Raw genomic sequence first — 26,862 nt, 5'->3', positions numbered from 1 at the left:
TGTGTGTGTGTGTGTGTGTGTGTGTGTGTGTGTGTGTGTGTGTGTGTGTGTGTGTGTGTGTGTGTGTGTGTGTGTGTGTGTGTGCAGCCAGGGGCGCAGAAAGCCGCCCCAAGGAGGCGGGGTTTAGGAGCGATCTCACCAATGACTGATCAACAATATGAGTGACTGACATGAAATTAAACTGGTCAGCATCATTTCATGTCTGAGACTTTGGGTACTTTTTAAAGCACCTCTCGCCCAGTGATTGGCTTAAAGTCACTTCTGGCTTGTTGTTCTGAGATGTTGGGATGAAGACAACAAGCAGTGAGTCTCTGATAGGGCTTTTCCACCAAAAAGAACCAGGAGCTAGTTCGGGGCCAGTGCCAGAGCCAGTTCTTAAATGAGCACCACCAAAGAACCGGTTCTTTTTCCACGGTTAGCAGAGCCAAGTGAGAGCCACGTCACTGTGTCACTCCAAAACGTGATACGTCACTGATTTCACCAATTTGGCGCTGACAGCGCTCATCCAGGTACAAGGAGACAGACTGTATTCATCGGTTTAGTCCGGGTCGCTCCATCTAGTCTGACCTGAGCCTCAGATGCACCAAAGAGCCAGAAAACATTACGTCTCTTCGTTTCTCTATTGGTGTTTGTTCACGTCCGTCTTGTTTTAGACATAGAGGGGAATAAAATAACGCGTGTTTGAGTTTGGGTCATATTTTTCAACATTTGTGCATTACATAGTGAATTTCTGCTCCTTTCACTTTATTTCTGGACGTGTCTGAATCAAATGCTTCAACATGGAGGAATGGAGGTGTAGAATGATAGAGTGAAGCTCTAAAAGCTGTCTCCAATGGCAACCTACGTAAACACACTGATTAAAGCTCTTTCACATGAAGCGCCGTTAAAACGCTCATTTCATGCCTATAAAATCCAAGCTTTCATTTACAGTAGTATGTAGTTTGTTTTTTAGTTGCTGATGAACCAAAAGTATTTATTATAAAGAAGTTCTGTGGGTTAGAAAATAATATTGGAGCGTCTCGGAGCAGAGCGGAGCGCCCCCTGCAGCCTCACACTGCCTTGCTCAGCGGCTGCAGCTCCTCAGCCTGCGGTCAGAACGTGAAACAAGACCTGGACGTGACGTTAGTTATAATAATGTCACCATGAAAAGTGTGAAAAATAAACGACAATGGAAAACTGCTTGTAAATTATAGCCGACGTAGCTGACTTATAGCGGAGGAGCACGGCAGCGCTCTCGAGAGCCGCAGCTTAAATGATCCCGTTCCCTCGTATTATTAACTTCAGGAAGTGACTTATTATATCATTCCCACGCATTATTTAAATTTTTTTCTCTATAACCACTCTGGGGCTCCGTGTTCGCTGTAGTTTTCAGAAAGCCGGTTCAGCCTCGCTTCCGTCTTGCAGGGAGCGATAACTCCAGAGATAACTCCGCCCCCAGCTGATGACGCGTCGGGCCCCATTCTGGCTCCTCTCTGGTCCAGCAATGAAGTGGGGCCAGCGTAGCAGCAGTTTAGCCTCTGTTTGGAAGTGGAAAGACAAAGAACTGGTGCAAAGTCTGGCCCTGGACCAGAACTAGCACCTGGTTCTTTCTGGTGGAAAAGCCCCCTGATTATTGACTCTGTTACGTCTCTTCTAATTTACTGTTTGAAAGGAGAAATTTGGCTGAAAAGCTGCAGGTCAGGTTCAACTTTCTCCATCATAGTTATTTTTAAATTCACACAAACAGAAATGTGTTCAGGTTTGTTAATGTTTATCTTCGATATGCTCATATTTATTAATGACTGAAAATATAAGAGCTTAAAAAAGCATTTTTTTTTTTTTTTTGCGGTTTCTTGCAAAGTTTTCTAAAATGCTTTGAAAGATGACTTGATGTGTTGTTTGAAAATATACCTGATATACCTTTTGTTTTCCCTAACCTCAGATTAACTGTCATTTCAAGTAAATCAACCACAAAACCCATTTATTTTCTAAAAGAGACGAATGAAGCTTGTATTTCTTTACAAGTATGTTAATAAAAGAGTCTTAATAAGTGTCTCTGTTCACTAGCTGTTTCACAGAACTATAATGTTTCATCACTGGGGGCCTCTCTCAATCTAAAAATGGCAAGATTGTTGTAATGTGGTTAATAAACACACTGTATTTAAATTAAGTTAACAATGGCTGAAATTGAATAATAATGAAGAGCCCCATGTAAGAAATCTATCACCAGCCGCCACACACACACACCGAGAGAGAGAGAGAGAAGAGAGAGAGAGAGAGAGAGAGAGAGAGAGAGAGAGAGAGAGAGAGAGATGAGAGAGAGAGAGAGAGAGAGAGAGAGAGAGAGAGAGAGAGAGAGAGAGAGAGAGAGAGAGAGAGAGAGAGAGAGAGAGAGAGAGAGAGAGAGAGAGAGAGAGAGAGAGAGAGAGAGAGAGAGAGAGAGAGATGGATGATATCTATGTGAAATAGATCTATGATTCTACGTGTAGTGTATCTATGGTGGGTGGTGTTTGTTTACAGGAAGCTGAATGTTCCGGTTTGAAAGTTCTGGTTCTAGATGCTCGAGAAGTTTTGTCGGTAGAACCGTTCTGTCCTCGTGCTGTCGGTAGAAGTTCCGAGCGGTTATCCTGGTGCTCCGGTGCCGCCTCCCATGGGCGCTCCGGGGCTCCTGACCCCGCTGCAGGTGCTCTCTCTCCGGACTCAATGATGGAGTCTCACTGTGAATATTCATGTACTTTCCTGCCGCTCCAATATTCAGCCTGTCGGACGCAGCTCAGTATGCGACTCTTCCCGGAGGAAACACATCTACCTCGGGGAGACCGTGCAGGGTCCTGCTGGTGTTGCGGTCCCGCAGCGGCGGACAGTGCCGGTGCTCCTCCCTGGAAGGGCCCGGCGGGCTCTCTGTCTGCTCTGGCCAGTGTCTGCGACGCCGAAAGCTGGCAGCGGAGCTCCGGCCAGGACCCGCCGGACTTCGAGAGCAGCGGCAGTGAAGACAGCGGGGAGGAGGAGCCGGAGCCCGGGAGCACCGCGGGGACACGGCCCAGAGTGAGCCGAGTTCAGAGCATGTAGCCCGCTGCTCAACACACACAGCCCCGCTGAGGGGCGCTGCTCCAGCCCGGGAGGTGAGACTTTACCGCCCGAACACACGCTAGGGAAGCACCGATCCACGTTGTTTCACTTCCGATCCGATCCGGATCCCCGAATTTGGAGATCTGCCGATACTGATACTACTCAGATACCAGAGCTCTGTTTGCTTTAATATTAATATCATTATTGTTGATTTTATATGAGGCTGTAATAAACGCCTCTCTACAGGCAAGTATGAAATGTTACTAATGTATACATGTATTCTCTCAAAAGACAACTTGAGTTAGGATCAGTACAGAAAAGGAAGCAGTACAAAGTATTTTTGTTCAATTTGGACCATGTGGGGGTCTGTGTGACGTCATCATCTCATAATAAACTAGTTCTATCTTTAAAACCTCAGAATAACTTTATTAATACCTGGAGAAATTCTTTAGCAACGCAGCACAAATGATTGGGGACTATTTTCAGGGAGTTTAGCGTGGAGTAGGGACGCAGCTTCACGGGAGGTGTGAATCACCTGCTACAGCCTGGAGGAGCTGCTCTTCATTGTTTTGATGCCGCGGTCAGCGCCGATCTCCTCGGAGAGCTGGAGTTTTAGAATGGTGACGTCTGGCTGCAGAGCGCCGCCTCTCTGTACTACGGCTTAGCAAACATCCATGCTTTGTGGTGTTTTGAGTGTAAAATCCGTCCAAACAGCAACATGTTGTCATGAAAAGTTGGATAGCACAGTGCTGCTATGCTAGCCTGCTCGCTGGCTGCAAACTGTGGACTGGATTTCCTGACTCATTCCTGACACAGTCCACAGTTTGCAGCCAGCGAGCCGGCAACTTTATTAAATTGAAAGAGTGAAGATTCACCCTCATTTCAGCAACAGTAAAGACAGACGAAGCTCATCGATCAGAAATCTCTGCAGGTTGGATCGGAAATTTACAATCCGTGAAATACGTTGATATTGGAACCCGATACTGGATCGGATTGACCCCATCCCTAACACACGCTGCACAACTTTTCAAGTGATTATGATAACCACAATAATTTCAGAGTGATAAATCATCTGTTTTTAACATGTGTTCATTGTTACTCAAATATAACTCAGGTCATACTTGAAGATCTCTGAACCACACATGCACACAAAGAGTAATTTTGCCTGAAAAGAATTGAGGAATTCTAGAAGTTTCTTAACTTTAAATGTGGCCCTGAATCCCTGAAAGACCTGTTTATTTCACTACTCACAATATTCAGTTAGAGTTGCATCGTCGAAGGAAACCAAACTTCTGTTCGTATTCTATACTACCTCTGCCCGCCCATCCATCCATCCATCCATCCATCTGTCCATCCATCCATCCATCCATCCATCCATCCATCCATCCATCCATCTGCTCAGCCCCCCTTAAGACTTGAGTTGTGAAATTTTGGGGGTCTCTAAAATGTTGGTAAAATGCTGTTTTTCCTATACATTTCTATTTAGTTTTTTGTTTGTTTTCAGTTTTGTCATGATCATTTTTATTTATTTCTATTTGTACATGAGGGTGAATCTTCACTCTTTCACTTTAATAAAGTTGCCGGCCTGCATGCAGTTCTTGTTCTCACCATTGAAGTTTGGGGGCGCTCGTCTTAAACGTCACTTTAAATCAGACAGCCGCTCAATTTCAAACAGGGAAACTGGTAGATTTCTGATTTCCTAATTAAAAATAATGTGGAGGACTCTGAAGAGCAGCAACTTGAGCTGATCCAGGTCTGTGGTGCTTCTGTCTGAAGGTAAAGGCTATAAACTGTATTATTAATATTCAGCACTGGGTTGTATATGATGGTACTGAGACCTTTTTCTTTCTAATTCTGATGGTCATGTGTGTTTGGTGTCAATTGTTGGTTTGTTGATGCCTGTTAAAGTATTTCAGAGGTTATTTTGCACATGTTAATGGGGATTTAATTCCCGGTGGAGTCGCACTTTTTTTTTCCCTAGACGTTCATATGACGAACAGACAAGACGTCCATGCAACGCCCAGGAATATCATACAAAAAACTTTAACTCTGGCCTTTTGTGTCCAATTGTGCCCCCTGGCTGCAGACCTCTGGTCTAGATTCTCTCTGAGAGGAAGTAAACTTTACCTGTTCCCTGAGCAAACAAGAAAGCTCACCCCGTGGCGAGCTCTTGTCTGAGCTTCCTGTTTTCACTGGTGCGTTCTGTAATCTCTCTGCTGTTGAAGCCTGCGGCAGGTCGTGTGTCTGTTTGTAACCTTTCTGCTGCAGATGTGTCCAGACAGGACAGCTGAGTCCTGAGGGCTTTTAAACTGGTTCCAGAGACCGACACAAACTGAAGACACACAGAAGAGACATCTTCTCACACAACCTGACAAAGTGTTTAATAACAGTCAGCCTATATTGGCAGCTGAGTATTTGACCTTCTCTATCCCATTCAGAGAGCTCCTTCTAACCACTTCATATTGTCACTTAACAGGATTAAAAAGCGTTTTTAGAAAAATTGATTTCATCAACTTGAACCTTAAAGTTCATCAGTCTGAATGGCTCTAAAGTTCCCCCGTATAGGCTGTGACTCCTGTGACTTTCAGTTTTGTTGCATTGAAAACAGTCTTTCTAAAGGACTTTTATCTCACAGTTCAAGGTGACAAATGTGAAATCCATCCATCCATCCATCCATCCATCCAGTTTCTCCCTCTTATCCGTTCCCGGGTGGTGGGGGTGTCAGTCTGAGCACTGTCACCCAGATCACATTGCACCCATTAAGAACCTTCCTGCAGGTGGTGAGCCCACGGGAAGGTGGCACCCGGAGTGGGACATGAACCCTCTACCTTGAAATTGCAAGTCTCATGCTCTGCCAACTGAGCTCGCCGGGGCAAATTTGAAATATAAATCCAAAAATGACTGAAATCGTAACATGTGCAGGCTTCTCAGTAAGATACCCAGAAAGAACTGGGTACACACTCATTTTAGTCCAATGCTGGTTGGCCTGGATGATCGATATGTGGAGGAAAATAAGCAAACAAACAAAAACAGTAGATTTAATATCTTCAATGACTAAAATAGACCAAACGTGTTAGTGCCTAAATTGGTTTATAGATACCTGCTGTATATATACAATTATCATAAGCTCATATTGTCTAAAATAACTTCAAACTGGGTAAATCTGCTTAAATGGCTCTCCACGCGGAAACAAAATGTCTTCAGTTCCTAACTCCACTTCTTCAGTTCCATACATGCCCATATGTTCCAGTTTTCAAGCTTTAGCTTCACTTTGAAGGCGTACGACATCTTTCAGCTCCAAATGAATTTTATTTGGTGAAACATATTCTCTGGTCATGGAGGGTATCTAAGGGAGGCTTTTGGACGTTATTAGCACTCTTGAGCTGATTTGTCTGGTACTGAAGCTTTTCCTCCCGTGCTCAGCTCTCAGTGAAGCTGTGTCTCCTCTGTCTCCTGCAGGCAGCGCTGCTTTTGGACGACCAGGCCGTCTTTTGTCTGACTGTGTCTTTGGACAAGCTGCCAGTCAACACACGCAAAGCCAAGGTCAGACCCATGGAATTAGTGGACATGTTAGATCTGTGATTGTAGACTGTCACCTTGACACCCCCCCCCCCCCCCCCCCCCCCCCCCGCCCCCAATCCCCAATCTATCATCAGGTGGTCGTCACTGTGTGGAGGCAGAACGAGGACAGGGGGGAGTTGTTGGAACATGGCTACCTCACACTTCTGCAGTTTCAGAGTCCAACACACACCTTCCAACAGGACCGCAGCGCCTTCAAGACACAGGGTACACACACACACACACACACACACACACACACACACACACACACACACACACACACACACACACACACACACACACACACACACACACACACACACGCAGGATCTGAGCAGTGTTCAGTCTGACCGGTTGTCTTTGTCCTCAGTCAGCACCACCCTGGATGTTCTCCCTCCACCCAGCGTTCATTGTCAGCAGATGACCGTCTCTGGAAAATACCTGACTATCCTCAAAGGTAGGCCACCAATTTTCTCTAACACCGCACACCAGCATATTCACACCTTTATGAGACATTACTCCTATTTAAATCAGTTTCCCTTAAACCTATTGATTGTGAACTATGAACTAAAACAGCCTCTGGTATGAACATCTCCTGCAGCTGCATGGTTTCATGTTCTGTCTGTCACATTACAGAAAAATCAGTTACGGCATATTTGCTGAAGACTGATATTGATAATGGTGCACAGAGAGGCAGAAATATTTGTCAGTACTGGTACCATGTCCATACTTAGGACCAAGTTTCTTAAGGCTGGCGAAGTCAAAGACAGACCGAGAAGTGGGCGTCCCAGGAAGACAACACCCCAGGAAGACCGGTTCCTCATCCCAGCTTAACTGAGGAACCGTAGGCTTTCTTCCAGAGATTTACAGGGAAGATTTGCACAACGGCACCACAGACAGATTTCTGGTCAGACAGTGAGGAACAGACCGCACGTGGCCAGTCTTCCAGGAAGGCTTCACCGTCAGGCCCGTTTGCTCTGGTGTCGACAGCACCGACAGTGGAGCCTAAGAATGTGAGGCGCCATCATGTTCAGTGATGAATCAGGGTTCTGTCTGCAGAAGCTGGATGGCAGGATCAAAGCCTGGATACAGGGTTGACAACGCTATGCAGATTGCTGCACAGATCACGTGACATCTTTCAATGGGGGCAGTGTGATGGTGGGGGGAGGGGTCTCTCTCACGGGCAAAACACAACTTGCCATCATTGAAGGTCAATCTCTGTGCAGTGAGATATCGGAATGAGATTCTGCAGCCAAGGCCAATCCCATATCTCCAGGATGACAACGCTCGTCCCCACAGAGCCAGGATCATCACAGACTACCTCCAGAATTTGGGCGTGTCGAGGAAGGACCAGCCTGCCATGACACATCTTTGCATTCAGCCAAATACTTTCACTCTATCCATGTATCTCTTATCCTTCGCCGCCACAGATTTATTACATCTGCTTTGGTGTTGCTGTGTCAGTCGTGGTCATACAGGCCTGCCTGCCTGTGAGTCTTGTTCACCAGAAGCTCTTAGCCAGAGTCGGGACTCTCCCCCAGGTGCCTGACCTGCATTTGAACTTCATCTACTGTCCTCTCTTCTCACTCTGACTCTCCCCCTCCTCTTGCCTCTGTGCTCAGGCCTGTAGCCTCTGACAGGTTGTAACTCACTTCAGTGGTGGTCACTCTGCTGCATTCTTTTTCTCCTCCACACATCCCACAACAAATTGTGGCTCGGTTGGTGACCAGCATGAGGAGGAGGTGCCAAGCTGTTGTGGCTGTGTGGCTCTTTGTCATGCTATTGAGCTCCCTGACCGTGTAAAATGAATAAAGTGAAAAAATGGCCAATTTGTGTTGTTTTTTCTTTATTGCTGTGGGAGAGTGCGATCATCCAATCCACCAAGCAACTCTTAACAAGAGTAAATACCAGCAGGAGAATATTGCAGGGGAGTTTGGCACATTTTTGGGGAGTGCTACCCACACGTTTGGCTGTATTGCTCATTTAATATTTTATTTAATTCCAAGAAAGCACAATCCTTACAAGTGATACCTTGTTGTAAAGGTGACTAATCAGGCTTTCCAACTATACTTCATAGAAAACTAATATTATTAATGGGGAGAAATAATTGACTAAAATAATGTTTTCAAACTTCTAGTTTCCTCCAGAAAAAACAGTCAATTAGTTCACTTCTTTCTCTCAGCAGCTTTCAACTTGCAGCTCAAGCTTCAGGCTCCTCACTACACAAACTGTCTGATACAATAAGAACACTCATTTCTCATTTTACAACATATTAAATCATTCTCATCTATGAGGGAAATGAACTGAAACACATTCCTCCATCATCTTCACACAGACTTTTAAGTTCAACCCATTCACAGTGTAAGCAAGTTTAATGATCACACCACACACACACACACACACACACACACACACACACACACACACACACACACTATGTGACGGGAGCTGGGCTGATTTCAGAGTTTTTCCTGTATGTTTTTCTTTTTCATCAGTGTTGAACTGCAACTCTCAGGAGGAGATGTATATTCGAGACGTGAAGATCCTCCCAAACTACAACTCGTCCTACCTCCCCATGATGCCTGATGGCTCAGTTCTCATAGTGGACAATGTGTGGTAGGTCCAATTCTACAGGTTTTCTTCTTTATTTTCTTCCTCTTCAGTCGTTAAAGAGTTTGGCAAGCAAGTAGCAATGAAGATAATCTGCCAAACATCTATTTTACAACCTTTTGCCTAGAAATGAATAATATAAATACAAACTAAATGCATGAATGTATAAACTCTATACAACTGTATTTTTTTGGGGAACATTGCACAATACTATACCATTCTTACCATGTGATCCGTGAATCTCGCCCCCCCTTTAGGCCACCCTCCAAACATCAGCTCAATTGAACAAACTTTGTTAGCATGCTGTGATCTACCTGAAAATCACACAGGTTACTCCCCAGGGCCCCCTGACCTGGAATTTGGTCTTATTTCACATGCTAATCAGCTAAGCTAACTAGCATAGCATTAGCATTAAAAACCATGCTCCCTTGGATACTGTGTGCGTGCGTGTGTGCGTGTGTGTGTGAGAGCATTGGCTGGTAAACCATGACATCACATGTCCACTTTATCATAGGAGCACTGTCTGTTACCAGGCAGATTAGGTGCAGCGTTGTGTGTTGCCATGGCTCAGCACTTGTTACTGAGTTGCAGAGTCTGGTTCACATACAGTCACCAAATGTGATGCACGTCTCCCAAACAACTGATTATAGTTCGAGAACTGTGACACTTGGTTGAAAAATTTCTTCGGCGTCAGAAGAAGTTGAAGGACTTAAAGTGAGCTTCACATGTTTTGAAAATGTTCCGTCTCTTCGTGAGGAGTTGAGACAAATGTCTCAAATTTTGGGTTTGAGTGAGAAAATGTCTCACCAAAATACACATGTGCACTTGCTGTCAATTAAGTCTTTTTTTGAGAGAACCATTCATCTCCCAGACAAAAGGGGCCCCTTGTTAGAAGCACAAGGCCTGTAGCTATGTTTTTGTGTGTACTATGATGACAAAGAGGAAGAAATGTGGCCATGGCCATCTTGCCGCCTCTAAGAAGAAGAGTGAAAAGAAAAAACTGTAATCATAGGAAAGTTGTCTGTGTTTAAACTTTCATTGTTGGGACACATTTTGCAGCTTCAGATGAATTCCGTTTGATTGAAAGTGGCCTCTTTTATTCCTAAAAGTTTCCCTCCACTGTTTCAGTTTGGATGTCTTTTTGAAATTGTCCTCACTAACACATTGCTGTACTTCTCTCTGAAAGCCACCAATCAGCTGAAGTCACCATGGCTTCGTTCTGTCGGATCGACAGTGAGTGCTCCCGTTTACCCAGCATGCTCAGCGCCCTGGAAGAGCAGAACTTCCTGTTCCAGCTGCAGCTTCAGGACAAAGTGGACAAGGACTCGAGTGAGGTGACCAGACCTGATGGGACCTGTTTGCTTCCTTTCACTCTGATTCACTTTGTTTTGAATATTAAAATATTTGGACAGAGTTTTTATGTTTTGCATTTATATTTGTCTTAAATATCAGAGTAAAGTTTTCTTGAAAATCTATTGAGCCGACCAAACTAACAAGTGGTGTCCTCACCTATTTCACCTATTTCCAAAACCATTACTTTATTAAAGTAAATGGAAGCACAAACCAAACACCAGACACTGCTGCCTCTTTCAGGCTCCTTTGCGTGTCTTTCTGTTCACTGACGCCTGTCACCTCTTGTGTCCGGGCGGCTCCTCCTTTATGGGCAGAGAGGTGAGGCAGCACACCTGATTCACATCACATCACCTCTCTGCCACAGGGATGTTGTAGAATAACACATTTTTTGTTCTGCTCATAACATTTGCAGTCAGTACAAATGTCAGAACATCACAATCTTCAATCAATTGAACCAAAAACACACGTATGAAGCCATAGTTGTATTCCCATGTTGTGATGTAGGTTATAGAAAATACCAATTGCAGCTCCTTCTGGTCTACATGTATTAAACAGGCCAGTCAGTTGGCTTTTAGAGATAATAGATAATAGCTGTGTGCTTGCTGCTTTTTAATTGAATCTACTGTGATCTTTGTGATATTTGGCTGAAACAACCATGTTTGGTGTTCTAAGTATGGGTTCTAACACAGAGCCCTGTGGAACTCATTGAATAGCTTGAGTTTGAGCTGAAGAACCACAGGTAACTGTGTGATGTTTCTGCAGGGTCTGGAGATGAAGCTGCTGGCTGTGCTACAGTGGTACACTCCCACACTGCCTCTTACCAGGTGAGTGGAATAACACCAACAACTGAGAGAATGCAACACTTCATGTCTGTGAGCACGATCCTACTACACTGCTTTTTCACTTTCGTTTGCTCATTTTGTAGATACATTTCTACGTGTTACACGTTACCCAGTATCTGCTTGGATCGTCCTCGACTGGTGATGACGGCCTCCTGTCCCAGGACTGTCAGGCCTCTGGAGACCTTCTGGGTCAAATACACTCTGATGAATGACCTGCAGGACTTCTTGGCGGTTCGTCTCATCTGGAACTCTAAAAGTGAGGAGCTCTTCACTCCCTACCCTTCACTGTCGTCATGAATCATTTGATCTATCGCGTCTAGTTCAACTGGAACTCACAGTAGTACAGGGAAAATTTGAAGGACATTTCACCTCCTCCAGCTAAAGTTTTGAAAATATTCAGGTGAAATTTATGTTTTGTTACAAATCAGGGAGAGAGTTCCTCTTTCTTCTGCTCTTTTATTTGAACCACAGATGGATAGAATCTCCCTCCGCTGAGCCTGATTTATTATGATCCTATATAACAAATGAGTCAAACATAATTTTATGTGGTCTGAAAGAGCTTAATAAAAGAAATGTCTGTCAAATTATTAAGTGTAATTTAAAGCTGCAAGCAGTGATGAGCAGGCCCTCACACACTCATGCACGTTGGAACCTGGCGCATGCCCAGGTTTGTCAGAGTGCAATGGAAATGTGGACGAACAAAAGAACATCAAAGTGTCAAAAATGTCAAATTCCTGACCAGAATGTGGTGCTATGACTGAATGGACATTAGCCTATGGATGTGATCAGGGTTAGACTTCGATGAAACATTTCAAGTTTTAGGCAGATTGCAGCATGTAGAGCAGAGATACACATCATTTCTTCATTCATGGCAACACCTCGGAAATCCTATCAGTCTGACAAAACGTCCAAGCACCCAGATGTGTACATCTGGGCATGTTCTACAAGCCTCCTAAATTCCATCTTTCAAGGTCAAACCATTGAATTTTCATGAATTATTCAGGTTTTGTAGATGACGCTGTAGAGCCGTTTTGCCTCGCCGATGTCTGAAACTGCTGAAATACATACATTTTCACCCGGCCTGATTTTTGTGCCAAATTTGGTGACTTTTTAAACATGTTCAGCCCCCAAAAAGCCCAGAAGAAGGCAATTTAGCACATCGAAATTCGCAGTGCCACCACAGACACAGCCTGGAATATACGTCAATACGCCATAATCACAGTATGTCATAACTAAAGGTCTATAAAGGTAAAGACTGTCCTTATTATATCTGAGTCTGCCTGGCTGAAAGTATAAAACAAGTATACAACAAGACATTTCCTTTTCTTTTGCCATTTGGTGGCGCTATCAACCATCGAAACATATCTCCATATGGATGGGTAATGACATTTGTCCTGTGTTCTCCAAAAGGAGCTTCTGGAACTGTGAGATCCTGCTTGCTGGGGAAAGAGCAGAAAGAGTTTGTGAATTGTGGTCTTCCTGATTCGGCTCCCGGGGGAAAACTGGGCTTGTTCTTACCTGGTGTTGTGGCCAGATTTTGGGTGCTGGACTCTGTAGTCTTGGCAGGGTCAGGAGAGGAGCACCTGAGCTGCTGAGGTTGCAGGCCGATGAGCAGTGAGTAGGAGAGGGAGTATCCGCCAAAGGCTTTTGTTAAGGTTGGGGGCAGTCAAAGATGTCAGCCCCTGGGAGGTCTGACCAATCACTTCCAGTGACTGGCTTCATGACATTGTGATGCCTTGAGGTTAGAGAGAGGGGAGGAGTCAGACCCCTGAGATGATTTTTTGCAGCCAGATGTTGAGACACACACATGATCTTAACATCATAAACAATGAAGATCATCTGTGTCTGGTGAAATCTCAACATCGGATCCATGTCATAATCTCTGACAAATGTCATTAGCACAGACCAGTGCTAGTTACAAACCAGCGTACGTCAACAATAAATACACAATCACCAGGAATCGTTTAGTTCAGCTAACCAGCGTTTATTAACCAAAATGTATTAATTCAAAATGTATTAATGTTTTATTTAATAAAATATACATCTCGAATATACATCTCCTCCTGAGAGTTGCAGTTCAACACTGATGAAAAAGAAAAACATACAGGAAAAACTCTGAAATCAGTCCAGCTCCCGTCACGTGTGTGTGTGTGTGTGTGTGTGTGTGTGTGTGTGTGTGTGTGTGTGTGTGTGTGTGTGTGTGTGTGTGTGTGTGTGTGTGTGTGGGTGTGTGGGTGTGTGGGTGTGGGTGTGGGGGTGGGGGTGGGGGTGGGGGTGGGGGTGGGTGTGGGGGTGGGGGTGTGGGTGTGGGTGTGTGGGGGTGGGGGTGTGTGTGGGTGTGCGGTGCTTTGAGTGTAAAATCCGTCCAAACAGCAACATGTTGTCATAAAAAGTTGGATAGCACAGTGCTACTTCCCTAGCCTGCTTGCTGGCTGCAAACTGTGGACTGGATTTCCTGACTCATTACTCCACGTCTCATTGAGACCCGCCTCCCAATTGTATTTTAATTATTAATTAATTAATTCTCCATTAAGTCACCTGAAAATGATACTAAACTGCTACTGTACAAACATACAGACCTGTACACCCAGCAGTGTTCCGTTAATGGCTCTGCTGTTTTATGAAGAAGACAGCGTATTACCAGGGATCACCATGGCCTTTTTTCAGACTTCTCTGTCCACAGACCAACACACACACAACTCCGCCCGGAGTAAAATGTTCATATGTGTATATATAATATAATCTGCTTAATGCACCTTTTTATTGGACATCAATACACGAGTATTGTCGGACAATAGGCTGAAAGTGAGGGGTAGCGGAAAAGCGTCCACCTTTGGAGCAGTATTTTCTGGAAAATCCCAAATTCTTATGGTGGAAACCCGAACCGTAACAGACTATAACAGTCCATTCCCGCACCTTTTGTGCGGTGGATACACGCCTTTAGTATTCTCAGTCTTAGAGTCAGCATGAGGCGAGTCTACAACCAACACAAGTTGCTCAGGTTGAGCAGCTCACCCAAGATGGAACATCAATGTGAGCTGTGGCAAGAAGGTCTGCTGTGTCTCCCAGCACACTGTCCAGAGCATGGAGGAGACACCAGGAGACAGGCCAGTACACCAGGAGACATGGAGGGGGGCGTAGGAGGGCAACAAGCCAACAGCAGGACCGCTACCTCCTCATTTGAGCAAAAAGGAACAGGAGGAGCACTGCAAGAGCCCTGCAAGATGACCTCCAACAGGTCACTAATGTGATGTTTCTGCTCAGACTGTCAGAAACAGACTTCACCAGGGTGTGATGAGGGCCCACGTCCACAAGGGGGGGCTGTTCTTACAGCCCAACACCCCGCAGGGCCATTGGCATTAGCACCAGAGAACATCAATATTGGCAGATTGGCCATTGGCGCCCTGTGCTCTTCAGATGAGAGCAGCTCCACACTGAGCACATGTAAAAGATGTGACAGAGTCTGGAGAACGTGGAGAACATTCTGCTGCAGCAACATCCTCCAGAATGAGTGGTTTGGAGGGTGGGTCAGTAATGGTGTGGGGAGGCATTTCTTCGGATGGCCCTCAGCCCTCCATGTGCTAGAGGTACCGTGACTGCCATGAGGTACCAGGATGAGATCCTCAGACCCATCGTGAGACCAGATGCTGGTGCAGTGGTTCCTGGGTTCCTTCTGATGCAGGACAATGCCAGGCCTCATGTGGCTGAAGTGTGTCAAAGGTTCTTCCACGATGAAGGTATTGATGCTCTGGACTGGCCTGCCCGTTCCCCAGACCTGAACCCAACTGAGCACATCTGGACATCATGTCTGGTTCCATCCTCCAACCACACGTTGACCACAGACTGTCCAGGAGTTGACTGATGCTTTGTTCCAAGTCTGGGAGGCCATCCCTCAGGAGGTCATCCCTCAGGAGAACATCCCTCAGGAGAACTTCCCTCAGGAGAACTTCCCTCAGGAGAACGTCCCTCAGGAGAACGCCCCTCAGGAGAACATCCCTCAGGAGAACATCCACAGCCTAATAAGAACCATGCCCAGGCGTTGTAGGGAGGTCCTACAGGCAGGTGGAGGCCACACACACTACTGAGCCTCATTTTGACTTGTCTGGAGGAATTATACCTGACGTTGGATCAGCCTGCAATGTGATTCTCGACTTTTATTTTGATAGGATTCCAAACCCAGACCTCCATTGGATAATAATTTTGATTTACATTGATCATTTTTATGTTATTTTGTTCTTAACGCACTCTACTATATATTGAATAAAGACTTTTAACTGCAATATTTCATTCATTGAGATTGAGGATGTGTTGTTTTAGTCTTCCCTTTATTTTTTGGAGGTCCATTCAATATATTCAAAGATTAATTTCCTAAACGGCATGCCATATGCCATTTAATTGTGTGTGGAAAAGGGCAATTTAGTGAAAGTGAAAATTATTTATTTATTTATTTTGTAATTAACTTTTTTATTGCTTTTTGAACATTGATAACCATACAAAACATATAGATAACAAAGAACAGAAATAATGATAATAAATATATTAACATAAAATGCCAGCTTTTAAACAAATAATTTTTTTATAAATAAATTCCACAGGGTAAGCATTGGTGATGTCTATCATATCTCAGCTGTCACACATTGGCAATGTCCTTCATATTTACTTTCATCTTAACCTCCTTTCACATTTGGCTTTAGAATCTTTATCATAGTCATCGTGATTTTCATATATTACATACCATTCCCATATAAATATATACACATGCATATATACCCATATACAGTATATACATCCACATACATACATACATACACACGTGTTGCGATAACCATATCCACTTCCTATCAACCATTAAGTGCTCTGTTCATAAAAGGGCCCCATATTTTCGAAAATACCTCTTGTGTATTGCTCAGTTTAGAAATTAATTGCTCGTAACTAGCTATTTTGGTTATTTCTGCCAGCCATTCACTAAATGGAATGATAGTTTTTGTTTTCCAATGTCTGAGAATAATCCTACAACCTGTGGTCAGGGCCAGTCTGCACTCTGCATGTTGGGTATAATCACAGAAGGAGTGGCTTTATCCACTCAACAAAGTGCAGGGCTCTGGACCAAGTTTGTTCCGAGTATTTTGTTAGGAATAAAAATGATGTTTTCCCATAACATCTGTGTCAATTAGTATTCATATAGCATATGTATAAATGTACCTCTGTCGTTTTCAAATCTCCAACACATATTCGATTCCCTCAATTTGAGTTCAGCGATCTTACAGGGAGTCCAGTAGCTTCTATGAATACTCTTGTAGTTTAGAAGTCTCGTCTGTGCCTCCCGTGATGTCTTACACCAGGACCCCGCAAATTCCTTCCACTTGTCTTCAGTTATCATCCCTCCAAGATCGTCTTCCCATGCTCCTTTGAGACCTTCCAGCTTTGGTGGGAGACATTGTCTCATAAGACTATAGAACTTCGATGCTCTTCCCCTAACCAGCTGACTTCCCAGAAAAAGCTCCTATATTGCTGTGTACAATGTTATTGGGAGTTTTTTTTTAGTAAAGATAGACTACAGCTTCTTAGTTGTAGAGATTTCCAAAAGCCTTTTTTAGGGATATTGTATTTGGCCATCACCTCTTCAAAAGACATAAAATTATCACGCTCAAAAACATCCTCAATAAATATCATCCCCACCTCGACCCATGTCTTCCAGTAGAAAGTTTTTTTACCCACCTTCAATAACTTGTTATGCCAAAGAGAAGACTTATTAGTGAAGGAGGGTTTTTCTTTTACAATCTGGTGTGATGTTCTCCAAGTTTCCAACAGTGGATTCTTGAATGGGATTTCACCCCGTTTGTGAAATCAAAGCCTGAACTGGTAGGGGATTAGTGAGTTCCCTTTCAGTTTAAACCCATCCTGGAGCTTTATCCTCTGTAATATTTATTTTGCATAGCTGATTGAGAGAGAAAGCGTAGTGGTACCAGTCCACCCTTGGCAGACTCAGACCTCCATCTTTTTAGCGGCACATAATTTTGTTCTATTAAAAAGAGTTCTTTTGCCTGCCAATAGAAACTTGTCTATTTCCTAATTCAACCTCTTCAGTAGCCTAATAAATAAATAAATAAAGGTAAATAAAGGTAAATAAATTTCACCTAATAAAGATAAGCCAAGTTTGGTCCAATTCTCAAAGGTACTTTGAATTTTCTCTATAAGGGGGAGGAGGTTTTCTCGCATTATAATTTTAGGCCTGGGGTAACTTTGATGCCCAAATACACTATACCTGACGGAAGCCACTCAAACCTCCAATATTTTCTAATATCAGGTGCATTGCTTCTGGCTTACCCCAATTTATTCTACGTATACCCAGAGATAAGGGAGAAAGAGTCAATTAATGTTAGTATATCAGGTACAGCTGGTCAGTAATAATATATATCGTCGGCATATAAAAGTAATTTGTGTTCCATCTTTCCTGCCTGTATATCTTTAACATTCTTTTCATTCCTAATTGCAGCAGCTAAAGGTTCTAGTGCCAGAGCAAAGATGAGTAGGCTCAGGGGACATCTCTGTCTTGTACCCAGAGACAGGGGGAAGGATGGGGACTTTTTCCCATTTCTTAATACTGATGCTCTGGGATTACAATACAACAGTTAGGCTTAGTCAGCATGCAGCAAGCCGGTTGTCATCTTCTCACTGCCCCTGCCAGCAGTTTCTTCTTCAGGATTCTACACGTGTGATCAAGAGATTGACGTTTATCAAATTGAAGTTTATCAGATCTGCAAGTTTCACTTCATGCAGTGTCCCATTGTTTTTGGATTTCAGGTTAACCTCTCTAGAGACTTTGTTCTAGTTGTTTCTGTCTTTGTTGTTGAGGCATACAGTACTCATTGAATATCTGATGTGTATCCTGCTCTGATCCTCCTCCTCTCATTCATTCCTTCATCCTGTTCCCTGCAGAGGGTCAGGAGGACCCTGGTGGGCCAGCAGTGGTGTGCAGGTCTCCCCTCAATAACCTGGGCCAGTGCAGGAAGGGTTCGAGCCTGTCCATCACCGTCACCTTCCAGATCCTCCGCACAGGACTTTATGAGGTACCAAAGAAATGGGGCCTTCTTTCTTCTATTTTTCCTTTTGTTTCTCTCCTGCTCTCTTTTTGTGTGTCATTTTTTTTCTTTCTCTTTCTGAATCTCAATTTCTGTTTCAAACACTGGAGAGTACATTTAAAGAGCTTATGACACCGAAACATTTTTGAAAAAAAGCTAAATAAAATTATTTTCATAATAAAACATTGTTGTCATACTGCCGTCATCCGCTAGTGAACAACTATGAAAGACCATCGAAATTAATTTGTGATTCTCGATCGCTGCAGAGCGAGCTTTCTCATCCTCCTCCAACTTGCTGTGACGTCAGAGGAGTAACAGACTCCAGCAGTAACAGGCTCCAGCAGTAACAGGCTCCAGCAGTAACAGGCTCCAGCAGTAACAGACTCCAGCAGTAACAGACTCCAGCAGTAACAGGCTCCAGCAGTAACAGGCCCCAGCAGTAAAATACTCCAGCAGTAACAGACTCCAGCAGTAACAGGCTCCAGCAGTAACAGGCCCCAGCAGTAAAATACTCCAGCAGTAACAGACTCCAGCAGTAACAGACTCCAGCAGTAACAGGCTCCAGCAGTAAAATACTCCAGCTGTAACAGGCCCCAGCAGTAACAGACTCCAGCAGTAACAGGCCCCAGCAGTAAAATACTCCAGCAGTAACAGACTCCAGCAGTAACAGGCTCCAGCAGTAAAAGACTCCAGCAGTAAAAGACTCCAGCAGTAACATGCTCCAGCAGTAACAGGCTCCAGCAGTAACAGACTCCAGCAGTAACAGGCTCCAGCAGTAACAGGCTCCAGCAGTAACAGGCTCCAGCAGTAAAAGACTCCAGCAGTAACAGTCTCCAGCAGTAACATGCTCCAGCAGTAACAGGCTCCAGCAGTAACAGGCTCCAGCAGTAAAAGACTCCAGCAGTAACATGCTCCAGCAGTAACAGTCTCCAGCAGTAACAGGCTCCAGCAGTAACAGGCTCAACGCGGTGTCGGACACACAGAAAAGTGAAGAAACGGAAATATTTTGTGACATTTCACACCGTTCAGTGGTAGTTGAAGACTTTTAAAGAAGAGTTAGAGAGAGTGATGGAGGAGCGTTGGAGGTCAGACCCAATCGATTTGGGGGAATTTTGACGATCAACCCAGCAACAGATTCAGACAGTCTGAAGACAAGACGCCAACAACGATCATCAAGGCAACGTGATTGAGTTTATATCAGTTACCGTGGAGACGACAGAATAAAGACTGTAGATCTGATGTGATAATACATGTTCCACTCTCCACATCCTGAATCCACATCGCCTCACAGCCACAACGTCCCATAGAAACAAAAGAAAAAGAAAAAAAGGTCCCAGTTCAAATCCCTGCAGGAGCCTTTCTGGGTGGAGTTTTCATGTTCTCTCCGTGTGTGTGCAGGTTTCCTTTGGTACTCTGGTTTACTTCCACAGTCTAAACAACCTCCACTGTGACTCCCTAAGCAAGACCCTCGACCCCCATTACCTCCCCTTGAGCGCCACGCTGAGTGGCTGCTGCCAACGGTCCGTTTGGTGAAGAAATTTCCCGCCAGAAGACTAATGAGGGACTAATATTAAATTAACTCAGCTCCAACAAGCCTACAGTGTAGACATATGCTAGTAGATCATTCCTCTAGAGCCTCTAGTCTGCACAGGCTATAATAACGTTCTACTAGAGTATGTCTACTGTGTAGACATCCACATTCTAGTAGAGTTCTACTACAATATGTCTATGTATTAGGTCCTTCTGTGTTGGAAACCCCCCCCCCCCAAAAAAGCAGCACAACAATATGAAAATGCAGCATTCTCTGCATGACCGGGAGAAAGCGCTCCTCCCGCGACCTCACTTCCGCATTCCTCTCCAGGCTCCGCCCTCCTGGACAGGGTTTGCTTGTCAACAGTGCAAAATTCAATAAAGGGTTAATGTGTCAACATTCCAGGGGCCATTTGATAAAGGTAATTTTGCCTTTCACTGTTTTTTTTAAAGGCGAAATGAATTCAATCAACATGGATTTCGGTGTCATAACCTCTTTAAACATTGACTTAATGTAGAGAAATCAAACATAAGGCCATGGGCCAGAACCGGTATGTCTGAGGGTCTGGTTTGGCCTGCTGAATGACAAATGTAAGAATTACATGAACACTTGGACCTGAAGGGAAGAAAACATTTCTGAAGTAAGACAGATTGCCGCCTTGAAGCTACCTTATTGCTCGCTAAATGGCTTTAGCATGGAAGCCATACTGTGAGAGTGAGCTCTGAAAAGATGTTTTGAAAATAATGTAGAGATTGTCTTTTTTGCTGTGACCTCTGACCTGGGCTGTGTGGTCAGATAATAAATCGTGTCAAAGATGGATGAAAGTACGTTCATCTCTTTCTGCAGTTGAGTCAGCACATGAAGATGAAGCTGCAGTTCACAGCGTCTGTGTGCGCTCCTGCCGTGGTTCCCCCGTCCAGCCCTGCAGTCAGAGAGCTGCTGGACTCTGCTCACAGCTTCTCCCACCAGCAGACATCCAGGTCGCAACGCTTCAGGTACGGAGGCTGACCGTGCTGCAGGAGGTAGATTAACGCGCCACGAAAGACAAAAGTTGGGGCTTCTGATCTGGTTTAATTAATTAACTCTTGAAACAGCAGGCATCAGAACTTTGTTTTGAAATCTTTCAGTTTTCAATCGTTGGGCAGTGTTGGTCACTGGGCGTTGAAATGATTTAATGTGCATATAAATCACAATGATGGACAGTGTGGTCTCACTGAAGACCATGACTATGTTGTACGTGGCACTATAGAAATAAAATTGAAAGAATGTAAAAGTGTTGTACTTGGGACATGGGATCACATAAAACATTTAATGTACAAAGTAATCTCAGACACTCCAGCTATTCACAGTCCACAGATGGACCAAACTAGTCCGTGGTTACTCGATAGAGAAGCAGTTGTCCTGCCAAGTTAGCGTCACAAAAAACAGTCAGTGAAGTTAAAACAAAGCAAACGGATCCTCAAGCGGTCATTATTTCCTGGCTCCTTATCCGTTTCCCTGCCACTGTTCAATATCTGTAATCAATGGCATTAAATATCAGAAGAGTTTTTGTATCACAGTGAGTACATTGTGTTTGTCTATTCCTGTGGGACTGGTGCAGATCAGACAACATCTGGGACATTTTCTTTCCTGCCAGTAAGTAAACACAACAGCTCATTCCTGTCTGCTTCAGGTCTGGCAGCATGATGGAGGACGGCGGGTCTGTCCTGTGTCCTGAACATCCAACTATTCCAATGGGGAAAGTAGCTAAGAGAGAGTGTAAAGTGTTGGTGTTGGAGCCAGTCCAAGAGACACCCAGCAGGTAGGCAAACAGCTTGTACAGCTCCTCAGGATCTACTTTGGTTATCTAAGCTTGTAAATGTCAATATGTGATGATCCTGTCATGCTGGGAGTGTTGTTAAACTGGGTCAAATAGGAGTGGGATTTTAATCCCTTCTTTCTGCTTTCTTTTTAACTTTAAGTTCAACTTTATTATTTATCCATTGAAGGGCCATTTGTTGTGCAGCAGTTACTACAAATGTAAAAAATGTAAAAGTAAAAATGGCACACACAGTAAAAACACAGTAATATCACACAAAACACAGCAATCTTGGTCCTTTAGGCAGGTGCAGTTTAGTGCAAACAGTTGTTAAGATGTGTTCACGCATAACGATGACAAGTCGGGAATGGCATGGATCTTAATTCCTCACCGCGGATCACGGACTTGTGAGCGGAATTATATGATTCGGGGCCGAGGCGTCACACGCCGTTACGGACAGTCGCGACATGTTATCATCCATTGCAAGGAAGAGCAGGAAACGGTGGCGGATCATCAGGAGTCGTTGCGCACGGCCACCAACGTTGTTCCACCATTGTCGCTTCCTCTCGCCAATCTGTCAGGAATGTGGCGAATCGGGAGGATTGAGCAGCCGGTCAGGGTGCGATCTGTGAAGGGGTGCATGGTGTTCACCCGGGGCGTAAAACAAGCCAGGTTCACCACTGAGTATATACGTATGTGACTCCACACACCCCAGTCATTCTACACTCAGCTGCTGAACACTTCACATAGTCCACATCGCTCTACATCGCACCACATCGCTCCAGATCAATCTACATCGCTCCACATTAATCCAGATCGCTCCACATCGCTCCAGATCATTCCTTATCGCTCCAGATCGCTCCTTATCGCTCCAGATCGCTCCGCATCGCACCACATCGCTCCAGATCGTTCCTTATCGCTCCAGATCGCTCCTTATCGCTCTACATCGCTCCGCATCGCACCACATCGCTCCAGATCGCACCACATCCCTCCAGATCGCTCCGCATCGCTCCACATTAATCCAGATCGCTCCGCATCGCTCCAGATCGCTCCACATTAATCCAGATCGCTCCACATCGCTCCAGATCGCACCACATCGCTCCACAATAATCCAGATCGCTCCACATCGCTCCACATTAATCCAGATCGCACCACATCGCTCCACATTAATCCAGATCGCTCCACATCGCTCCACATCGCACCACATCGCTCCAGATTGCTCCAGATCGCACCACATCGCTCCAAATCGCACCACATCACTCCACATTAATCCAGATCGCTCCACATCGCTCCAGTTTGCTCCAGATCGCTCCACATCCAGAGAAATGACATAGATTTGCGCAGAGAGGAGGATGTGGCAGCGCCACGAATGCTGTTGTAGCCGGCGTGTCTGTGCTGACCGACGAGAAACCGTCTGCGTTGTGTGATAGAAGAGCTGAGCCACACGGGGGTTTAACATTCAAGTAGGTGATTTACTGTGAAACACAAATAAAAACCTCAGTACAGCCACTCCAGATCTCAATCCCACACAAGTTCTGCAAGGAAAATAAAGGAAAAAGTGCCACAGACACGTGAGACCGCACAAATTCATTCTAATACACGTGCTAACCAGAGACTTTTCTAAGAGTTGTATTACAAAGAAATGTCATTTCACACATCAACTATTAACAGAAATAATGGCGAAGGCCTTATAAAGTACAAACAGGGTTTGAATATAACCTATAAGAACTCTTATTTGAACATTTTAACATTTAAGCCAGGAGAGCTGGCACAGCTGATTACCTCGAATAAAGTGCGCTAAGTCACAGGAAGTAGGGGCACCGCCAAAATAAAATTCTCCAGACATAACATTACAAAATCAAACCATAAAACCAAGTACACTTTTTTTTAATCAAGGAAATGGGATTTTGGTGAAATTGATAAACAATAATGCCACATAGGCTACACTGTCACGCTGTATAACGCAACACCACACATCACAACTAATGGACACAATCAATACTGAACTTCATTTATCAAGGCGAGTCTTGTTATTCTTGGAAGTTTTTTTGGCAGCCAAAAACATGTTCCGCAAATATCAGGAATGTCACGCACTGATACGCCCATTTAAGAACCTTATTTAGATTGACGAAGTCACATAAAGAATGTTAGGAATGTGACGGGAATGACAGGAAAATGATATTCGGAGCTCGTCGTGACGATGTGTAAACGCACCTTTCGTCAGCAGCATCAAGACATGATGAGACATTTCCCCCAGGGATAAATACAGTACTTCTGATTCTGATAAGGTAATGTGCATCAGCACACAGGATAACGTGCAGCATAGTACATGTTAAAGTACAGCAGCACATACAGAACATTGCCTCCTTCTCTTCTAAGCGTTTATTGCTCGCATGACGGTACAAAGGAGAACTTCTACCTGTTTTTATGTCCTGGTCTTCTGCCAGACGAATCCCGAAAGGAGCAACTTATACTCCTGATGAGGAGGATGAGTAGCATCCATAAGAAAAGACCTGAGCTTTCTTTTGATAGACTGAGCTTTTATTTTTTACACTAAAACAAGTGCGCCTTAGAAATGTTCCTTTCAGTTCCTGACATCAGTCACACAATGCAGCAGAGCATCAGACACACACGCACACACACACACACACACACACACACACACACACACACACACACACACACACACACACACAGTGGTGACAGCTAACAGCAGACTTTTTTGCTCAACGATGCTCGATGATAAATCCAAATGAAATCCAACCATCAAATTTGTGATCGGACCAATCTGCTATATTTTCTTTTCTTTTCTTTTTCTCTATTCCTATAGTAGACAGCTTGTCCTTTTGTTTCTTGTGTTGCTTACAGGTGACAATGAACTTAACTATTCTATTTATTGTGATTAGAGCATTAAAATTCAAGCCTGAGTTTTTCTACTAAATAGTTTCAGTTGGATTGGAATTGACTTTAAATGGTTTTAAATTGGCTTTAAGTGTCTTTCTATCATTTAAATAGATTTGAATTGCTCTTAAATGGATTTAAATATTTTTCAACAATTTTAATCATCTTTTTATAGTTTTCAATTGGCTTAAATATATTTAAATGGTTTTAAATGTCTTGTGGCTCTCCCTCTGTTTCTGGTGTCAGATGACCAGATGGCATGGCAGCGTCCGTCCAGGAGATGTTCCTCTGTCACAGTTCTTTGTCCACCAACCTCTTCCTCATCTTCTGCCAAGAGGAGGAAACATGCAGCTGTGATGAAGAGCGGGTGATGGAGGTCCACCAGCCTGAAGCTTGCGGAGTAACTCCTTCAAGTCTTTCTCCTGCTTGTACTTTTCCTTTTACTGTTGATATCCCTACATTCCTCTCAGTATTTTCTTCAAGGATGAATTGAATTATTTTGACCCTTTCCATGGGTAAGAACATGATTGTTGGTGTCAGACTGAGCCGTGAACTTCACTGTAATTTAAATCTGCTCCTGCACAAGCTTCAACGTCACTCAGAAAAACCTTGTTATGTCAGGAAAGGAAAGATTCCCAACCCCCCCATTCCCACAGCTTTAATAATCGATAACAGGGGTGTCAATCATCCCGTCCACAGCCCAACACCGGCCGAACAAAGAGCCCAATCTGCTGTCCTGTCTTTTCTGGAGAAGGCAAATGATCAATGTTGCTGTTTCACACATGTCCACCAGGAGTCACTCTGTTCCATTAGCATTAGAAAAACTGATTTTATTTTACTTCTCTCCACTTTATGGCCATCCACTTTCCTTCAGCATTAAGCTCACAGTGAGACGGGGATTTTGTTCACACGAGATTATGGAAACGTGGACTAAAAACAAACATTTTCTGAGTATATGTGTAAGGTTTCACTCTAAAGGGGCGAAGACTTTGACTTGGCTCAAAGTTTTTATGGGATTATTTTTACTGATCCAATCCAAGTAGGAACAACCGACAGGAAAGACTTGGATTAGAAGAGTCCAGGTTGTTATAGGACATGTCCAACATTTGGCGGGGTGTCCAGCCTGTAGGATGAGCTCGCGTTGAGTCAATATTTGAAAGAAGACATGAGCAGCAAGTGTTAAAATGTCTTCCCAGGGGGTCACATATCGCTCAAGTAACTGAGTTCCTGAACTGAACATTCAATTGCAGCAACATTATTATTAATCCAGTAAAATATATCAAGATGGTAAATTCTTTTAATCCTGAGTTTTGAGAAGAGACAGGCTTCTTTAAGTTAGGAGAGAAAACTTAAGCAGGTAGAATTTCAATTGAAGATAAACTCCTTTAAATCGAATCAGCTGTTTGTGGTTGGACCCCCTGTTAGAAGAGCACAGCAATGATCCTCACTGTTTTTAGTTGTTTAGAATTGGTGATGTACTTTGAGGATGTTTCCGGTCCACACTGACATTTGAATGTGAAAGACCCTCGGGGTGGTCCTTACACTGGATGTTTACATGCATTTGACTTGAAGCTCATTGTTTGTTCTTCATGTTAGAATATAGAAGGTTTAACTTGTGTTTTCTGTCCTTTGGGTTCATACTTTGCAAGTTTATGTGTTATTGTTTATCAACTCAAAAATATTTAGCATTTCGTTTTTATTTACCATAAAGTCATAAAAGCACTCGATATGAGAACGTGGAAGCACAGAAGCTGCTGTAGGAAATGTCCAAGTATTTATGTGAGAGCCATTTTGTTCTTGAATGTCAAGATATGTGACACTTTTTTTTTTTTTCTCCATTTTTGTTCATCCAAATCATTTCAAGAAAAATAAAGTGCTGGGAAAACAGGTTGTTACCACAACAACGAGTGAAGTGATTGTAGAGTCAGCTTCAATAAGCAACTGGTTTGAACCTTTTTTTAACCCTTTGTGCGTGCGCTGAACTGCAGTGCCCTCTCTCTGACTCAGTGTGTCAGGTTGTGGCTGTGGCTTCCAGGCTGAAGCCAGCAGCTCAATTGCATCAGGTGGAGGTGATCTGCTAGTCAAGGAGGTTTGGAGTAGGGAGTAGGGAGCAGGGAGTAGGGAGACGGGAGCATG

At 44.0% G+C, this 26,862-nt stretch overlaps 1 protein-coding gene across 1 annotated transcript; it reads left to right on the top strand.

Annotated features, from left to right (window-relative positions):
• Window positions 1–2,558: 2,558 nt before the first annotated feature.
• trappc14 (trafficking protein particle complex subunit 14) lies at window positions 2,559–26,626 on the top strand. The gene is given in 16 exon segments (XM_080486683.1): window positions 2,559–2,704; window positions 2,707–2,769; window positions 2,772–2,806; window positions 2,808–2,837; window positions 2,839–3,033; window positions 6,508–6,591; window positions 6,705–6,834; window positions 6,980–7,066; window positions 9,105–9,225; window positions 10,406–10,553; window positions 11,335–11,396; window positions 11,498–11,670; window positions 18,354–18,484; window positions 20,874–21,022; window positions 21,700–21,828; window positions 24,973–26,626. Coding segments are annotated over 16 exon segments (1,563 nt in total). The 5' UTR covers window positions 2,559–2,682; the 3' UTR covers window positions 24,977–26,626.
• Window positions 26,627–26,862: the final 236 nt, after the last annotated feature.

Source organism: Lipophrys pholis (assembly GCF_963383615.2).
Source record: "Lipophrys pholis genome assembly, chromosome: 18".
NCBI lineage: Eukaryota > Metazoa > Chordata > Actinopteri > Blenniiformes > Blenniidae > Lipophrys > Lipophrys pholis.
This window is presented reverse-complemented; position numbering and strand designations above follow the sequence as displayed.